Source organism: Podarcis gaigeae (genome assembly GCF_964106915.1).
Source record: "Podarcis gaigeae genome assembly, chromosome: 1".
In the NCBI taxonomy this organism is placed as follows: Eukaryota; Metazoa; Chordata; class Lepidosauria; order Squamata; family Lacertidae; genus Podarcis; species Podarcis gaigeae.
In genome coordinates this window covers 98,805,733-98,824,639 of record NC_139678.1, presented here as the reverse complement: position 1 = coordinate 98,824,639, position 18,907 = coordinate 98,805,733, and the positions used below count along the sequence as shown (strand labels likewise).

The window sequence follows — 18,907 nt, the reverse complement described above, 5'->3', positions numbered from 1 at the left end:
TTTTGATCACATTGATACCGTGCCTGTGCAAGGAAAAAAGCAGCTACCCTTAGGATGTCTGATGTATAATTTGCTTTTATTTTTCCTTGTAGTGTAAATGTTGGCCTGGTTTCCACATGAAGGATGATGGCAAAACATGTGTGGATATTGATGAATGTTTGTCTGGCTTTCCGTGCAGCCAGCAGTGCGTCAATACATATGGCACCTACAAATGTTTGTGTGCAGATGGTTATGAGGTGCAACCTAATAACCCAAATGGCTGCAAGTCACTTTCAGGTATCATTTGCTTACTTGGCTTCCGGAATTTTACTGACTCAGTGCAATTAAGCTTAGGCATAACTAAGTCCCATGGAAAGCAATGCAACTTAAGTTAGTTTTGACATTTTCCTTTAGTCATGCAGGTTTAAGACCTTAACATACTTTGTTCAAACAAAATTATCTGTGTAATGCACAATGCATTAAACTTTCCGGTACTAACCAAACTATCTAAAGGCATACTTCTTCTTAGGTAAAAATAGATGTTTGTCCAGATGTGAGCATCTTGTCCCATCATTTGTTTCACATTATGGGATTGGAACTAGAGAAAAGCATGTGGAAGGGCGTGCGAGGAAGCTGACTTTCCTCGCCCCTTTGCCCCGACAGCTCCTCCATAAATCCTCTCCTGAGGGTCAGCTAAATGGGGCTCCTGAATGGGACAGGCTGTGGTGTGGGAGCTGAGGAGGAAGGAGGGTCCCTGGAAATTGGACAGATGCACCTTTCACAAGCAGGAGAGGGCTAGTGGGAATAGAATTAATGCAAATGTATTTTAATGTTCAGTAGGCCCAGTTGCAAGAGGCATGTATTGTTGGGAAATTACAGGGAAACATTCCACAAAATACACTGCACTGGAAGAAACAGGTCAGGAGTGATCATGGCAACATCACCATTCTACGTGCCATTTGAGTAGCCCAGAACTGATTTGCAAAACTGACTCTCTGAAAATCTGTCACTTTGAAAATCAGGGCTTAGAGTGGTTTGAATTTGCTCAGCATTCCTTTTATTGTAAATTTCTTAAATATTATTCTAAGGTTGTGCTGAGAATAACTTACTAGGAAGTTCCAATAAAATTAATGGGGCTTCTTTGTGATTACACATGTATAGTATTGCACTATAAATGCATTTTTTTTAATGTACAGTAGCTCCAAGTATGCTTCACGTGCACTTCATTTACAGAAATTTTGAATTATTAAAATGTAAGTTACATGTATTTTCAGAACTATTCAGCTCACTACTCACTGAAAATTCTGGCATGCATTAATTTGGACCTTTCTGACTTTTGAATTTTCCCCTTTCTTAATGTCAACTGTTACTTATCACCTATTTGTCCCTTAAAAGCCAGGCTGAGTAGCTGTGCTTAAATTCATTTTGGAATTGAAATTATTGAGAGTGCTAATACATTTTCTGTATTACAAAGGCTAAATTAAAGTACTCTGAAAGAAATGCTAATTGAATCTCTTGTTCAGATTATGACGCATCATTGATCTTACTTGAAATATTATGCTTTTAATGTTTCTTTCATCCACAACACTGTTCACAGCATGTAGCATTTTATTTTTCACTACTTGTATTTCTATTCCTGAAGTTCCATAAATTAACTTAAATGCTAGCATAGTATTTCCCCCCCCCCCTTTCTCTATATTTAGATGAAGAACCTTTTTTAATTCTGGCTGACCATCATGAAATCAGAAAAATCAGTACTGACGGATCCAACTACACTTCATTGAAACAGGTACAATTCCAATTATCATCTAATTAATACTTAATAATCTTAATACTCATTGCTCTTTAGAATGCTAGATGAACATAAAACCACAGTTTTAACTGCACTCCATAGCACAAGATAAGCTATGGACAAGGTTGGCTGTGAGCATTCAAGGTCTGTAATTCAGTTGTTGTATTTCTAGAAACTGTAAAGGGCTATAATAAATGAGGTTTCCCTTTATTACACTTTCCTTTGTCACCTTACTTAATTATGTGAATGGGCCACTCGACCTGATATGAATATGTATAATATAATTACTATTCAGGTCCCAATATCCTGAGTAGCCATACCTGCTGAAATGTTTTTTTTCATACAAATAAAGTTCCACTACCAGTGTCTATTTTCATGAGCACCAGTCATCATGATATCATGTGTTATCCTACTCTAATAAGACTCATATTTCTATTGTGAATTGCTTCCCATTTTGTAAATGTATAATCACGGTAAGAATTTCTGCTAGAAATACTGGACCATGTATTCAAAATGCACAGTTTTTAATGGACATTTTTTTCTGGAGGGCATAAATATTAAAATATCAGTTGATTGGAATTAGAATATGTTAAATTTTTGTGTTTGGGTTTGTTTTTTTAAGTTGACCAATGTTTAAGTTGTTTCAATGCCTCCTACTGACTCTCTTTATATTCGGAATCTGTTTTTTTTTGTTAAGAATTAATAAAGCACCTAAGCCAGCTTGGCATACTCAAAGGATGAATTCTTTCAAAATCCTGTCAATTTTGTCAAGAACATTTGATTCATTAACTGTGAGATACTATGAATAGCATCTATTCTCCCTTCCTGGAAAATCCCCCCTTTCCCCCCAGAGCTTGTTCTCAGAAACTACATCTGAGAGTTCCCAATTTGAGTGTTATGTGATCTAACTTCACGCTTCTAATGGAATCCTGAATAATTTCTCCTGCACCTGCTTTTGCGCCTCAATAGGCAAACAAAGAGGCAGACACATAAGATGGGGTTGAACTGGGACGTTCTGGGTCAGCTTATACTCAAGTATATACGGTATTTATTTTCCTGCACCTAAACTGCCACTGAAAGGGGACAAATCTCTAGGGGCTATAACACAAGGGCTCCCATTGCCAAGACAGCCCTCAAAACAGGTCAGGTGACAGTGGCTGCCTATAGGTTGCTTAGGATCCTCCTGCAGAGGATGTTGCCTTTCAGTCTCAAATTCCATTTCAATGTCATCCACTTAAACTCGCACTGCTTCTAACTGAATCATTTGAATATCCCTGCCATTAAGTTATAGGACCTAGAAGGAATATTGCAAGAGCTTTGAAGCAATCTTGTCCAACTATACTGTATCCTTGCAGACATAAATAGATTGGAACCATGCTAAATCAGTGGCAGTACATTTGGGGGGAGGGGGGATTCCTTTCTTCCATTCATTATTATTTCACAAAATCCATTATCCTTTGTGTTTGATTCCTGTTATATTCTTTTTAAAGATCCAGAATGTGGTTCATAGATTTTGTTAGTTGCAAAAAATTCAGAACTTTGGAGATCAAAGGTCCTGGAAAATGGCCTTGCAGCCAAATTGGACACTACCCCCCCTACACAGAAATTGAGGAATTCCAGGTGTTTAGTAGATGCGCTTCAATGTGCTTTTTTTTAGTACAAATCTTACTGCTTTCTGACTTGGAAAAAAAATTGAATTTGTAAGACATACATTAACTCAAAGGGGAAGTTAATTTCAGGTTATTTATATTTATCAGTTTAAATAACATGTGAGTGCCACAATCGAGCAGTCTCATTTCAGCATCATGTTCTATTAAAAGATATAAATCAAACTTGAAAATATACAAGACATATATTATACTAGTTATATACACTTTTGATTAATCTTTGATTATTTATCTTGTCGGAGTTGTCATCTTTGTTGTATTAAATGGCTTATGGAAAAACCTGGTTAATTATTTTTTTCCTTTTCAGGGTCTGAACAATGTGATTGCAGTAGACTTTGATTACAAAGAGGAGTTCGTCTATTGGATTGATTCCAGCAGGCCAAATGGCAGTAGAATAAACAGAATGAATCTGAATGGAAATGATGTCAAGGTGATTGGAAAGTAATCATGGAATTATAAACATTATTTGGGTTCCTACTTGATATTACTATATGCCGAATAGGGTTATGCATTTGCACAACTTAAGCTAGTAAGAATTATTATAAATATGAAATAGCATATCTGTTATTTATTTTTATTTTTTACTAGAGATCAACTGGGCTCAAATCGTGCAGATAGTTTATTCAGCTAATACATGTCCAGTTAAATGTGTGGTTAGGTAATTCTAATAGCAAATAAAAATGAAGATAGTGTTACAAAACTGTATGCTGTATGTCACAATGTGATTGAATGAAGTCAAAGCAGCTTGTTTCATTTCATTGGTTAGAAAAGTCATTTAAGGATGCTGATTGAATTTCTCCTGTATGTTTGCAACTTATTTTTCTTAACAAGTTATTGGTGCAAAGAGTTTTTAAGCCCCGTGCCTTGCTTGCAGGGCTCTGGGACAGTTGTACAAGGTCTCAGGACGCTCCTGCAATCAGTGCTTTTTTCCAGGGGGTGCTCAAGGGTACAGGGTGGCGCTGTGGGTTAAACCACAGAGCCTAGGACTTGCTGATCAGAAGGTCAGCGGTTCGAATCCCCGCGATGGGGTGAGCTCCTGCCAACCTAGCTGTGTGAAAGCATGTCAAAGTGCAAGTAGATAAATACAGTGGTCCCTCGCAAGACGAATGCCTCGCAAGACGAAAAACACGCAAGACGAAAGAGTTTTCCGGTTTTTGAGTCGTTCTGCAAGACGAATTTCCCTATGGGCTTGCTTCGCAAGATGAAACGTCTTGCGAGTTCTTGCAGGTTTGTTTCCTTTTTCTTAAAGCCGCTAATAACCGCTAAGCCGCTAATAGCCATGCTTCGCAAGACGAAAAAAACTGCAAGACGAAGAGACTCGCGGAACAGATTAATTTCGTCTTGCGAGGCACCACTGTAGGTATCTACTCCGGCAGGAAGGTAAACGGCATTTCTGTGTGCTGCTTCTGTTCGCCAGAAGCAGCTTAGTGATGCTAGCCACATGACCCAGAAAAACTGCCTGCGGACAAACACCAGCTCCCTCGGCAAATAAAGCGAGATGAGCAACGTAACCCCAGAGTCGGCCACGACTGGACCTAATGGTCAGGGGTCCCTTTACCTTTACCTTTTTACTCAAGGGTACACAGTACTAGCACCTCTTTTGTTGTTGTTAAACTGTAACAACTTCATGGCGCTTACTGTAACAACTTCATGGTGAGTGCCAGGACCTATTTTTCTAGTGGGGAAAAAGCACTGCCTGCGATACCTTGTAAGATCTCAGATGGCCTCTGTGCGGGATGACGAATGTGTGGCCTTACTATTAGGCGCAGAAGTTGTACATGAAGTGGCAGTGGTACAGCCCATCCCATGCAAGGGCACAGCTGTAACTGGATAGTTGCCCTTGATAGCTTCAGCATCCTGGGCCCTCACTGCAGCAACTACTCAGTCAGAAACTTCACTGGGTCATTCCATAGCAAGTGAGCCAACCTTTTTACCTCATGTCATCCAATTTCCTTAATATTTTGTACACTTGTTGAATGATCAAAATTAAGTTCAAATCTAAAGTTGTTGTTTTTTTAATCTCATCCCATTTTTGAGTTACGAGGGGGGAGGAAAATTTTGGCCTTGCCAGACTACACAAAAGCCTTAAAAACTCAGCCCGGATATTTCAAAACTGAAAATACTGACCTCTTCAGAACTTCATGGGCTTTAATATGATATGTCACATGATGGGCTTACTTTAGATTTCAAAGTTAAATTACAAAATTTAAAAAGTGAATAAAAATGAATATGATTTTTTAAAAATCCAAAAATTGTAGTATTTAATATTTCTAAGAGCTATCTGCAAAATTTAATATTGGGATCTCAATGAGATCACATTTTTTAAAAAAAATATTTTGTACATACATATCTGCCTTATTTGGGTTCTGTTTAGGATCTTGGAGTAAAATATAACAGAATAAACAAGGCTTAAAACTATAATATCAGTCATTTCATATCAGGCATTTCTTTAGAAAGTTATTCAGTTAAAAGGCATTTGAAAAGCTAGTCAGGGTTTTCTTTTTAAAATGTGTTCCAAAGCAGAGTGATAGAATTAACAATAATAAGTTAGAATTCTTTGGATTTAAACTTAGTTTTGCTCATTCAACAAGTGTACAAAAAATTAAGAAAATGGAAAGACATGAAGTATTGGATCACTTGATATGGAAGGACCCCACTTTGTTCTTGAAGTCTAACAGTAATGGTGGTTGTCCCTGTCTTCTGTCAATTATCCTGGAGCGCCTACTGACAGTTACACCTAAAGAGGCATTTCACATGCTTCAGGTGTTTCTAAGCAAGCAGCCCACTTTCCATACTATATTTGATTCTGGGGGGCTTTCACAGAAGCAGATTACAACATGGCATGTCTTCCTGCTTGCCAAAATAAAAAAAGTGAAAAGCAGCAGTTCTACTGGACATGTCTAGTGTCTAAACTAGCAGTTTGGATATCAGCCTGCGCTTGGAGAAAAGGGACTAAAAAATTAATTTTAGGGTTGCCATATTTCAAACAGTGAAAATCCAGACAGAAAAGTTGTTGAGTCTTTTTTTAGCTTTGGCAAATTCTGGCTATTTTTAAAGAAAATTGCCAAAAACAACACAGCCGACATGGGTTGCCATATGTCCAGATTTTCCCAGCCATTGTAGCGATTTCTGCCCAGACACTGTTTCCAACTACAGTATTCCAGATATGTCCAGGAAATTCTGGACATATGGCAACCTTATTAATTTACTATTTTAAAATAGCTTTCTCAAACCAACCTGGGTTTTACTTTAGCCTCTTCGTTGTTGTTTTTAATATTCTTTAAGAAACGCATAATTCCCCTCAAATACCTTGGGAAATTTGGTCTGTAATCTTATATACTCTCTTTGAGCACAACAAAACTTCCTTCTGAGTAGATATACAATTAATTGTGCTGCCAATTACGAAATCACATTTGTTAGTGTAATATCATTTGTTTCTCTCTTGCATCTTTTAAATATTTTTCAAGAATAAGAAATGGATTCTGTTCTTGTTTTTCTGTGTATTCCACTACTTATACAATTTTAATTTCTCTAGGTAGTTCATAACACAGCTGTTCCTAATGCACTTGCAGTTGACTGGGTTGGAAAGAATCTCTATTGGTCTGACACAGAAAAAAGGATTATTGAAGTATCAAAAGTCAATGGCCTGTATCCCACCGTTCTTGTGAGCAAAAGGGTGAAGTTCCCTAGAGATCTCTGTTTAGATCCTCAAGCTGGGTATGGAACTATATTACAAACTAATTATGTTAATTGATCACATCTGATTAGGAGAATGTGGGTTCTGAGGTTAGTTTATGAATGTGTTTAACGGTTACAAAAGACAACTCAAGTATTTATCATAACATATTTGAAAATTCCAGAATGGAAAATTGAAATATCCTTTTCTCCTCTGAAGGCAGAAGGAGGGTTAATTATGTGACCTGACAGAGATATATTTTCAATAAGTTAAAACTTTACAGCATAATATCATTAAGAGATGAAACATCCTTAAATAAGATAATAAAGCAGTAAAGCTTCTCCTATATTTAAACAGTTATGCTTCAGAATAAGGATTTTTTTATAATTAATGATCAGATGGATCCCTCAATTAAAATTAATACAAACATCCAGTAGATCTTAAGAATTTGGTAAAGCTTTTTTGTTCCTTGACAAGATGTTTTGCTCCAAATTATACCCAGTGACATATTTTCTTTGGGCATTATTTCTCTGGATGTTACAAGCCAGGACTGTAGCTATTTATTAGAGATATCAGCAAAGCCAGCTTTGGTCTAGCCTGGAAATTAGCTTTGGGAGCTCTCATCTCAAAGAACAGGTGAGCAATAGTGTTCACATCAAAGAACAGGCAAGCAGTAGGATTTCCTGATTGACTCTGCCAAGCACCCAGCCATCCCTTTGACATCTGGTAGGGGAGAGAAAAAGGGCCTTCAGCGCTGGGTTGCTGTTTCTCACCTAACAGCTTTTGGAGCTCTTGAAATCAATAGTGATGTCTTTATTCATTATACATCTTAGGCACCAGGTGAAAATGTTCCTCTTCAACCAGGCCTTTGTCTGATTAACATTCTATGCCTCTATGTCCTTTTAAATGTGTGGGGGGGGGGGAGCAAGGGGTGTTATTGCTTTGTTTTGCTCTTGTTTTTATTATGTATTTGTGTTTTTATGCTGTGAACTGCCCATTGATTTCAGTATGCAGATTTAAAGCCCCTGTGGCCATGGAAATGGATGTGTAACATTGCATATAGATAACACAAAGTGTTCTTTTGTTTTCAGCTGCCCCTGAACAATATTTTAATTGGCCTGAATAAATTTTGATTAAGTGCGCTTTAGAAATTTTATTTTTGTTTCTGCAGTAGTGCCTATCCTCCTCCCCTCCTCAGAAATGAGCAGAGGCCTTTTCTAATTTGGGGGGCAGGCAGTGGTGGAAATAGCTCGCCTTATCTTATGTGACCCGTGATCCACATGTGGGTCACTCATTTTTCTTTTCTGATGCAAAATATCAATATCTGTGAACTTGTCATTGGATTGATGAAGTCAGGATCTTCCTGCAGAATCATTTGCTCAAGCAACAATAACAGCCCTGCAATGTGTGATTCTGTTTTCTGAGACAGTACAGCCAAATGAGGTCTTATAGGGACATCATTCATATGCTCATTACATCCATATAAATTGGGGTGGGGATCTTTTATTAATAATAAAATTAAGATGTGGGTGAAGGGTACTGAACCCTTCTCTCTCCTGAACCATATTCCACCTTAAACCTTTGCTCCAACTGAGGGGAAGAGGACATAGGACAGTGCATTCCTTTTATTGGTAACATTAAGATTGCTACCACCTGGTTTCAACTGGAGTCAACAAGTGAAAAGAAATGGACCTGCCACCATAGAGTCTAGTTTGTCCCTTAGTTCGTAGATTTTCACTCTTTTGACAAGTAATATAATCAATGAGCTCTATATTTACTAACCAGCAATAGTACTTCCTAGTTAGAATGTTTAGGATTTCAGTAATAGAATAATTCTTGAACTCCTGATTATACACATTTTTTTCCCTGACGAATACATTTGTATCAATAAACAAAAGAGTTATCCATTTTATTTCCTAGATATTTGTACTGGATTGATTGCTGTGAGTATCCTCACATTGGCCGAGTTGGCATGGATGGCTCTAATCAGACAATTGTGATAGAAACACAGATATCTAGACCAATGGCTCTTACAATAGATTATGTCAACAGAAGACTCTACTGGGCTGATGAAAGCCATATTGAATTTTCTAACATGGATGGCTCTCGTAGAAATAAAGGTCAGTTGCTCTCTGAAACAAAGTTCAGACATTTTGTTATTTAGCTAGGTTTTTTTATGCTCATTATAGAAATGAACGTATTTCTATCGACTACATTTTCACCAATAATGTATGCTAAGAAATCAGAACACTGCATATCAAAGAGGATGGAAAACATTAGACTGTAGCTGTTTTTTAAAAAAAATTTAAAGCACTACTCAATTATCCTATCCAAAGCTAAAAATACTTAATACAGACATAAAAGGGAGAAAATCACCAGTACAAGCATAAAACATTTATTTCCATTCATTAATAAACGTGCAGCCATTAGTTCTTTTAAAATGACAGTACATATGTGATTCAAGAATGTGTAACTCAGGAATATACAAAGACCAGTGAGTAAGAATATATAAAGACCAATTAATGATGTGCATTTACTATCCCCCCCCCCATTCTTATCTATCTTTCTCTAGTATAAAAATCCAGTGAAACAGAGTTTAAAAAATCCAGTCGTTTTTTATATTTCGTTTACTGGGTTCCATTAGTGCAAGTGCCCTCCAGATGTTATTGGACTATAATTCCCATCAGGCCTGATCAGCATTGCCCCTGATGAGTTGTAGTTCAACAACATCTGGTGGGCAGCATGCTGGCTACTTCTGACTAGTGTAGTTCTGGAGATCTTCACCTCCTTAATCAACTGTAGCGATTTGAGAATTACTGCAGTGACACTGTGACTCCTGTACAAAACTTCTTGATATATATATGCACAGCAAATGTACATGCACACATGTAAGTACCAAATATTTTTATTTGTTACTAGGCAAGCTTGGAGGATTATTGCTACTAAATTGAGAACCCAGGCAGCAAATGGTTGACAGATTGAGCTGCTAATTTAAATGAAGACTTTGCTGATTTGAATCTCGCCTTATTAGTTGTTGTCTGGGAATTGACTGTCTCATAGCATCAGGTCACATCTAGAATAAAGGAGAAATAATATTGTCTATCAGGATTATAATGGGAATCACTTTTCACATATTTACCAATTTATTTCTTGTGAGCACGGTTTGATTTTTGTGTGTATATTGTCAAAATTGGGAAAGTACAAATGGGGAGTTAGCTCTCAACTTCAAAGGACCCTATTTCTAACCTCATAGTGCTTGGAAAATGAGAGAGTTGTCTCCCAGCTTGGCTTCTATTCATGAGGCCAGCACTATGCTACTTCTGCAGCTGACATGAAATAGTCAAAGCTCTATGGAAGACAATGCAGGTTCATACATATGAGCAATAATGGACTTTTCTGAATTCACCTACCTTTTACATTTTTTATTCAAATCTCACAAGTACTGTATTCAAAATCATATTTAAAAACATCAATATTGGTTTATAAATAAATAAATATTAGTCAATATTGAACTGTCTGCATATTTTGAAAAAATATAAGAAGTACGTACACAGGTTGTCATAAAGAGTATATAATTTAATGAGCAAGATTCAGAACATAATTTTTATAGATAAAATGGTAAATTGCATATGAACCCTTGATTAAACCTTTGACAAAATACTCAAAATTATGCTTTCCATGGTGAACAGTTTAATTTACAAATTCATTTAATGGACTTCTGTATACAGTGGTACCTTGGTTTAAGAACAGCCCTGTTTATGAACTATCCGGTATAAGAACTCCGCAAAAACGGAAGTATTTTCCCAGTTTGCAAACTTTAAAGTTCAAAGAATGGAATCCAAACGGTGGAAGGGAACCCACAGCGGGAGGCCTCATTAGGGAAAGCGCACCTTGTTTTAAGAATGGCTTTGGTTTAAGAAGGGACTTCCAGAACAGATTAAGTTCATAAACCGAGGTACCACTGTAGCCCAGTATTCCATCGCAGACAGTGATGATAGAGAACCATGCTTTCTTTGATTTTTATATAAAGGTACTTACAGAAAGGGATGTAAAATACATGTTGAGTCAATTAGAAACGCCAGATTTGCCATTGGGACTATTTAATCTTTCTTTGCAGGCTAGTGGGGTATCAGAATAACAATGCAGGTGGGCAAAACTCAGCAAACAGTAGAGAGTGTACTTCAATGAAAACCAATAACATTTGCAATTCCTCCTTTGATGACAAATCTTTTGTTGATGTGTCACATTTTTTTTCTTCCGGAATAGTTGCAGAATTGCGGATTCTGATGTCACCATATCCCCCTATATAGTGATGAATGTACCTGTTATACATCCTTCACCCCACCCACTTGACTTTCATGTTCTGCCACCTGCTGTTGAAGAATGTGTACCTTAATAGCTGACTTTTCATTTAGTACATATAAAAAAGGACTGCAAAGTCATATTTTGTATAAGTGTTATGGGATGAAAAGATCTTGGTTCCTCTTAAACCACTTCATCCTACATGATGATGCCCTGTAACAAGCAATAAATCTGAGCTAAAGCTCTCAGAGTTCCTCCTCTATATATGTGTATTCCTAATATATGTGGAGGAAAACACACTGCAACAAGTGACCTCAGTCATAATTTAATATTTTGACACAATCGTCACCCTTTATCTTGTTAGCACCAATCCTAGAGCAGTACAAGAACCTGGGGGGGGGGGATGAAATTGTTCCTGACCAGTTGCTATCTAGGGGATCAGGCTAGTCCTATTTGCTCAGGAATATTTATTGATAGAAGGGATGTGGGTGGCGCTGTGGTATAAACCACTGAGCCTAGGGCTTGCTGATCAGAAGGTCAGTGGTTCAAATCCCCATGATGGGGTGAGCTCCCGTTGCTCGGTCCCTGCTCTTGCCAACCTAGCAGTTCGAAAGCACGCCAGTGCAAGTAGATAAATAGGTACTGCTTTGGCAGGAAGGTAAACAGTGTTTCTGTAAGCTGCTTTGGTTCGCCAGAAGTGGTTTAGTCATGCTGGCCACATAACCCGGAAGCTGTCTGCAGACAAATGCCGGCTCCCTTGGCCAGTAAAGCGAGATGAGCGCCGCAACCCCAGAGTCGTCCATGACTGGTCTTAACAGTCAGGGGTCCCTTTACCTTTATTTATTGACAGGCACTGTATCAGTAAGTAAAATATTACATAAGGGGAGGTTCTATTGATCACTGGTCCAATAAGCCAAATGGGGTACTGCTCCACCAATCTCAGTCTCTCCTCAGCAAGGTCCCACCTGCCTGCTTCCTTCCTTACACCCAGTCCACTGTCTTAATAGCTTCCCCTCCTTAGAATCTGTAGAACTCGCAAGCAGAAGAATGGGGACAAAACCAGAATTAACGTATTTTTTTGTTCTATAAGACTCACTTTTTCCCTCCTAAAAAGTAAGGGGAAATGTGTGTGCGTCTTATGGAGTGAATGCAGGCTGCGCAGCTATCCCAGAAGCCAGAACAGCAAGAGGGATTGCTGTTTTCACTGCGCAGTGATCCCTCTTGCTGTTCTGGCTTCTGAGATTCAGAATATATTTTTTTCTTGTTTTCCTCCTCCAAAAACTAGGTGCGTCTTGTGGTCTGGTGCGTCTTATAGAGCGAAAAATACGGTAGTTGGTTTTGCCTATAACTGGCTCTGACTCCACCTATTTTTCATGTCCTTGCCTTCTGCCCTACCAGCCCCAATCAGCATCAGCCTTTACTGCTATTGATACAGATGTTTGTACATGTAGATTCTAGGGGGAAGTTCTACTTGGCATCCCCACATGGGAGCAATGCTGACTGAAGAAGGCTAAGGACTACCAATGATTGCACATAACTGACAAATGTCATCTCCTAAAATTAGTACCGTTATTTAAAATAATTAACTATTCAATGCTACAGAAAAAATAGCATTTAGAGAAATGGAAAACAAATCATTAATATAGATTGATAAGCAGTTGCACTATCCTGTGAGCAGTTATCAGTAAATAAAATTGTGTACATCAATTTACACCTTGATAGACAAGATTAACAGTTCTTTATAAGCAGCATTTGTCAAACAAAGGTTACTAGATTTAGCATAAAAAGATACACTCAGTGGTAATACACTCAATGACATGCAGCGCTTATATCAAGGATAAAAGAGTTTGACATGAAACTCATGAATATTTTAAAAATGAAACATTGCAAACATCTACTGTAGTACTTGCAAATATTTTCCTGTATTATACCATCAATGGATTGCTTCACTTGCTACCTTCCCTACAAACTGCATTGTATCCCTGTTGTGATACTCCTTTGAAGCCCAATCTAGAGGGTCAGAGTTCTGTGGCTTCTGCTTGTACCATGGGTCTCTCCCCTCCAGCACCCCTCGTGCCTCCTGCAACTGGCTTGGGGGACATGAGAACCCCCAGAACAGGGCATGGAGGTAGCCGGGGGTGAGGGGATCGTTCCATTTGGCAAACTGAAATGCTTTCACTGTTGGAACGTTCAACGTAGTGCAACACTGAATTCTCCCATAGTATTATGATCACTGGGTTTGCTAAATCAGTGCACATTATGAGAATAGTTCTTAGGCAGTAGTGTTCTACACTGTATTCTTGAATGTTTAGTATTCCACAATACAATGTTATTTAAAAGTTGTTGTTTTTTAAGGTAATATTATTTTAAATAACATTTGCATACTACTCTTCATCTGAAGATGGCAGGGTGGTTCACCACATAAAAATACAAAATGAGAACACAAAACATAATAGAAACAAGGACAAAAACCAATAGCTGCCCTCCCACAAACATATTTAAAAAGATTGTTAATCAGCCAAAGGCCTGCTTAAAGAGAAATGTTTGCATCTGGTTCTTAAAGATATGTAATGAAGGTGCTGAGCAAACCTTCCTGGAGAGAGCATACCACAAATGGGGAGCCACTGCAGAAAAGGCCTGTTCTTGTGTTGCCATCCTCTGGACCTCTCATGGTGGAAGAACACAGAGAAGGGCTTCAGATGATGGTCACAGGGTCTGGGTCGGTTCATATGGGGGGAGGTGAGCCTTGGAGTATTGTGGCCCTGAGCATGAAATAAGCCTGAAAGCACACATGAAATCCCACCTGATAATTCACAACAAAGTGAATACTTGCATTACAGCACAAAAACGCAGTGTTTTTCATGCACATAACTTCAGTTTTCTTCTCTCTTCATAGAGCTTTGTCCTTAATGCCATGATAATTTTATGAACTGTGAATTACATGCTTGTTACTAGTAATAGGTGAACTTAAAACAGCATGCAAAGGGACACTGAACTAAACATACACAGTGGTCTGAACAAAGTTCTGAAGTTGAAGTTGGGGGGAAAACATGAGAGGATGATTTGCCATTAATGCACAGTGCCACTCGGAAAACAAAATCAGTTAATTTGGAATCTCAGTCCCAAAATGTGGGAGAAGTTCAGATAGAAATGAAATACGGTAACAAAATTGCTGGTTAAGTGGGTGTACTCACTATCTTGAATATGAACTCAAGCTGTGTGGAAAGCAAAAGTCTTTTGTACATGCCCAGAAAGTAATAGGCTCTGCTCTGACACTCTGCTCTTCTTCTGCTGCTGTGGTGGTGACTTGAAGCATACCATATGCATGCCTAGATACAGTGTAACCAAATCAATGTGCCCTTGAATTGCCTTTTTAAATAGAACAATAACCTTGTATGATGAAGCGAAGCTGCATCCAAAGAATTAAGGAATCCCCGCAGAAGCTATAAATTAACATCCAGCCTACAATTTGTGCGAAAACTTTCAAATCTGCATGTGGCAGTGCTCAAATAGTATCCTGCTATCGGTTCCCTGGGACCCAGCTGTTTCTTTCACTATGGTTAGGCCAACAGAGCTTAGCCAAGTGGGGTTGATGTATCTAATCTTAATCTAGATACTTTTAACTGGTAACAAAGAGCCTCCAGGCATGACAGGTTGTCACAGCCATTATTCACAAGAAGCTATGCAGTCCTTGTCTTTGTCAGCTTTTGCAGTATGGAATACTTTAGCTGGCAGTCTTCCAAAACTGAACATTAATCTTACATTCTATTGCAGTTCCTAATCAACATATTCTAGGCGTGATTGCTCTCACATTATTTGAAGACTACATCTACTGGACTGATGGAAAAACCAAGACAGTCAACCGTGCCCATAAAACCTCTGGAGCAGATAAAGTAGCACTGATTAACTCGTGGCATGCCATAACTGATATCCAAGTGTATCATTCATACAGACAGCCTGATGGTAAATATCTTCAGCATGTGTTCTGTAAAGAGCATTCTGACTTCATTAGAGTTCTGAAGACTTTGCTTAGTGATTAACCTAAGCAGTTTTATATTGAATTGCTAAAGAAGTAAGACGGAAAGAAGAGCAAAATATTAGAAGTATGGTTAGTTTCGCTGAAGGTCTGACACTGAAGGTCCATTACATAAACAACCTATGTTGGCTTTGTGAAGCGCCTCAGTTCTCACTCAGTTTTTGTAACAGGCCCTGGAAAGAAGTAAACTTTTACTGAACCCACAACCACTGCAAGTAAGTCTCTACTGGACACCAGGAAAGAGTTCACAGTTGCACAGGGTCTAGAATTCTCTGCTAGTTCTGAGTATTTTTGAACTTCAGGAGTCCTTCAAGCTTGTCAGTTGGCTGAATTAGTCTGAACTAATATAATATGATGCAAACTGTATTTTATAGACAGTTTGAATCAATGCAAATTAAAGGCCTTTTGGACCTTTTTGTGTGTGTATCCTAGGAAAAAGTGGAAAAAAGTACAAAAGGCCTTTAAATTGTGTTGATTCAAACACACACAGAGCCTGCTGGCCTGCCCATGAGGTAGCCTGAGGCAGCTGCCTCAGGCATTAGGACACAAAGAGGAGGTGCCTAGGTGGCCTCAGCGCCTACCTCACTGCCTCCACCGCTGGAGGAGAAGTGGCAGTGACACAGGCTTCCGGCAAGATCTCGCTGAAATCTTGTGCATTCCATGAGATCTTGCTGGAACTGCTGCATGACCCAGATAAGGGAGGACTTGGTGGGCAGCACCTTTCCATTTTGCCTCAGGCGGCGAAATAGGATGTGCCGCCCCTGGAAAAAATTACTTTCATCATATTGACAGTCTGATGGGAAATATTTATATGCATATTTGTTTACTTAGTTTATTTTTAGTCATACTGAGGTACCTCTATTTGCCAGTAGTTTATCTGGGGGAAAGCCAGCTATGTTGCTTTTCATGTGAATCACCTTAGCACATTTTAATTGCTTCCTCTTTTGCATTCCTAGTGCCTAAACATCTTTGTGCATTGACTAACGGTGGCTGTAGTCACCTGTGCCTCCTGGCCCCAGGCAAAACACACACCTGTGCCTGCCCCACCAACTTTTACCTCGCGGCAGATAATAAGACTTGCTTATCAAACTGCACAGCCAGTCAAGTAAGTAGAACGTGTGTATTGTAACATTTATAAGGATTACTTATTAATGTATTTAGAGACTTTGAAGCAGTGTAAAGACTTGTGAGAGTTTTCAGATTAAGGGGGAAGGGCACTAATAGTTTTAAAGAGCAATGAATGAAGGTACTGTTGGTTAGGAACTTGGCTTTTTGTTTTGTTTTTTCAAAATCATAAAATCTGGTTTATGGTGTTACAGTTATGTTGAAGCCTAAATTATTTATCTTTATATTCCTTATTTGGATAAATTTCATTAGGTACATCGACAAAGCTATTCCCCCAGCCTAACTTGACTGATAATGCATTGGCCTGGATCCTGATTTCCAAAGTTCTATTCATGGAACAGGCTCTTCCATCTCTCATTTGCTTTTATAGCCCACTGTCTCCCTCTGTTTCTGAACTAGCATGCCATGGAATTTCCAAAAATACCCCCCTCCCCCAACGCATGAGAACAGAAGTGCCTTCCACTCACCCAAATATGCCTGTGAATCCGGATCATTAATCCCTTTAGTGGGCAAGAAACTAATTTCAAAGAACAGCAGACTCCATATTCTGGCTTTGGGCCCTGATTTCTTATAAATTATTTTCAGTTGCAAAAAAAATCATGTTATTTCAATAAAAACTGTCAACACTTTAAGGTTTTCCATATTATACCTTTCTCCTACAGTTCCGCTGCAAAACTGACAAATGTATTCCATTCTGGTGGAAATGTGACACTGTAGATGATTGTGGGGATGGATCAGATGAACCTGAAGAATGCCGTAAGTATTTTAGCAAGTTGCGTTAACCTAGCATTTTCATGCTGTAAGAGTCAATGTGGTACGGTTGTTAAGAGGGTTGGAGTAGGATTCAGGTCTCCACTTGGCCATGAAATTTGCTGGATGACCTTAGGCCAATCTCTCAGCCTAACCTACCTCACGGGTTTGTTGTTTGAATACAATGGGAAGATAGAGAACCATGAAGCCTTGAGCTTCTTGGAGGAAGGTGGGATATAAATTTGTCATTGTTGTTAAGTCAATAAAATCTACAAGACTGCTACAGAGTGAACAAATATATATATATAATAACTTAATTATCTGGAGAAATAAAACTTTTTCTAAGCGTTTCTGCTGCAACTTGGTATATTTAACTTTTTAAATAATTTCCTAATATCTCCCTTATTTATATTATAGCTTTTGCAAATAATACAAAAGAAGATTTGCAGCAGTCTGGCTATCACTAGAGATTTCATAAGATGTACTGCTGCTTAGCACTTTTATAACACTGTTGCAGTATCCTGAATGTGCTGTAAAATCTGCAGATATTTTGATAGGCTCATAGTTCATGCACCTGCCACAATACTGCTGTCATTTTTTTAAAAGTAAACAATGTTTGTAGCAGGTACAAGTATGCCTGCTATAATTTTGCCATGACAGATGAATACGTGACAGGTGAATACAAATATATTATATTCATGAAAGCAGGCTTGCGTAGCTTTGCATTTTCTGCATGGTAATTCATAGTGGAGACTTTTCTGCTGCACATGGCTTATATTGGTTGGTACACACTCTTCAAATCTCTTCATTCTCAATTTTTTAAATAAACTAGGCCAGTAGTTTTTTTAATCAGCAAGCTTGAAAGCTTCCTAGAGCTCCAGTGCAACAGCAGAAGCAAAACAGGATCCTCAGCAGGTCACTTTCTTACCATACAATTAACAGTATTCCCTCACCTAGTTATGTTGGAAGTCTGTCAGGCAGTTACTAGGCAACAACCAAATGCTGTCCGCCAGTAAAGAGTATGTAGTGGATCAGCAAAGCAGCAGGGAAGATGGCATTGTGCTAATACACCCATAGAACCATGGTCGCCCCGTGGCATTTTGGCAAACTACAAAATGGCACCCCCTTCCCTGCAAGGGAAGAAGGGAGGAGGGAGTGAAGACTGACATCAGGAACAAAGAAGGAATAAAGATAAACATTGGCATCTGTTGCCCCTGCATATCCTGCCACCTGAGGCGGTCACCGTGCCTTGCATCATGCATAGGCCAGCTCTGGGCGGAACCAATATGGTTTTCCTGCTGGCACATCTTTACTGGGCCAACGCTGCCTCATTCTTCCTATCCATAAGCAGCAGCAACTCAGCTGTCAAGAGTGAGTGCTGCTACTCAGCCACACTGATTGCTGCTGTGTATAGGTATATTTATACACGTGGGTCAATTCAAATTGAGTTTAGGTGATTTATCACTATAATTTGAAATCCAGACTGGATTACTGGGAAAGAAACTAGTTATGTTTGACTGCCTTTGCTTCACAGGGCTAATGGTTCTCAAATTTCAATCACATCTCTGAGATCTAGAGCT

The 18,907-nt window shown here is 38.7% G+C and overlaps 1 protein-coding gene across 1 annotated transcript in view; it reads left to right on the top strand.

Moving 5' to 3' along the window:
• Positions 1-18,907, top strand: part of LRP1B (LDL receptor related protein 1B) — a 755,078-nt gene that overhangs the window by 669,946 nt on the left and 66,225 nt on the right. The window contains exons 56-63 of the mRNA XM_083702321.1: positions 93-276; positions 1,683-1,768; positions 3,746-3,868; positions 6,974-7,155; positions 9,035-9,234; positions 15,191-15,379; positions 16,409-16,557; positions 17,240-17,333. Coding sequence (XP_083558447.1) covers positions 93-276; positions 1,683-1,768; positions 3,746-3,868; positions 6,974-7,155; positions 9,035-9,234; positions 15,191-15,379; positions 16,409-16,557; positions 17,240-17,333 — 1,207 coding nt within the window. The remainder of the gene's footprint in view (positions 1-92; positions 277-1,682; positions 1,769-3,745; positions 3,869-6,973; positions 7,156-9,034; positions 9,235-15,190; positions 15,380-16,408; positions 16,558-17,239; positions 17,334-18,907) is intronic.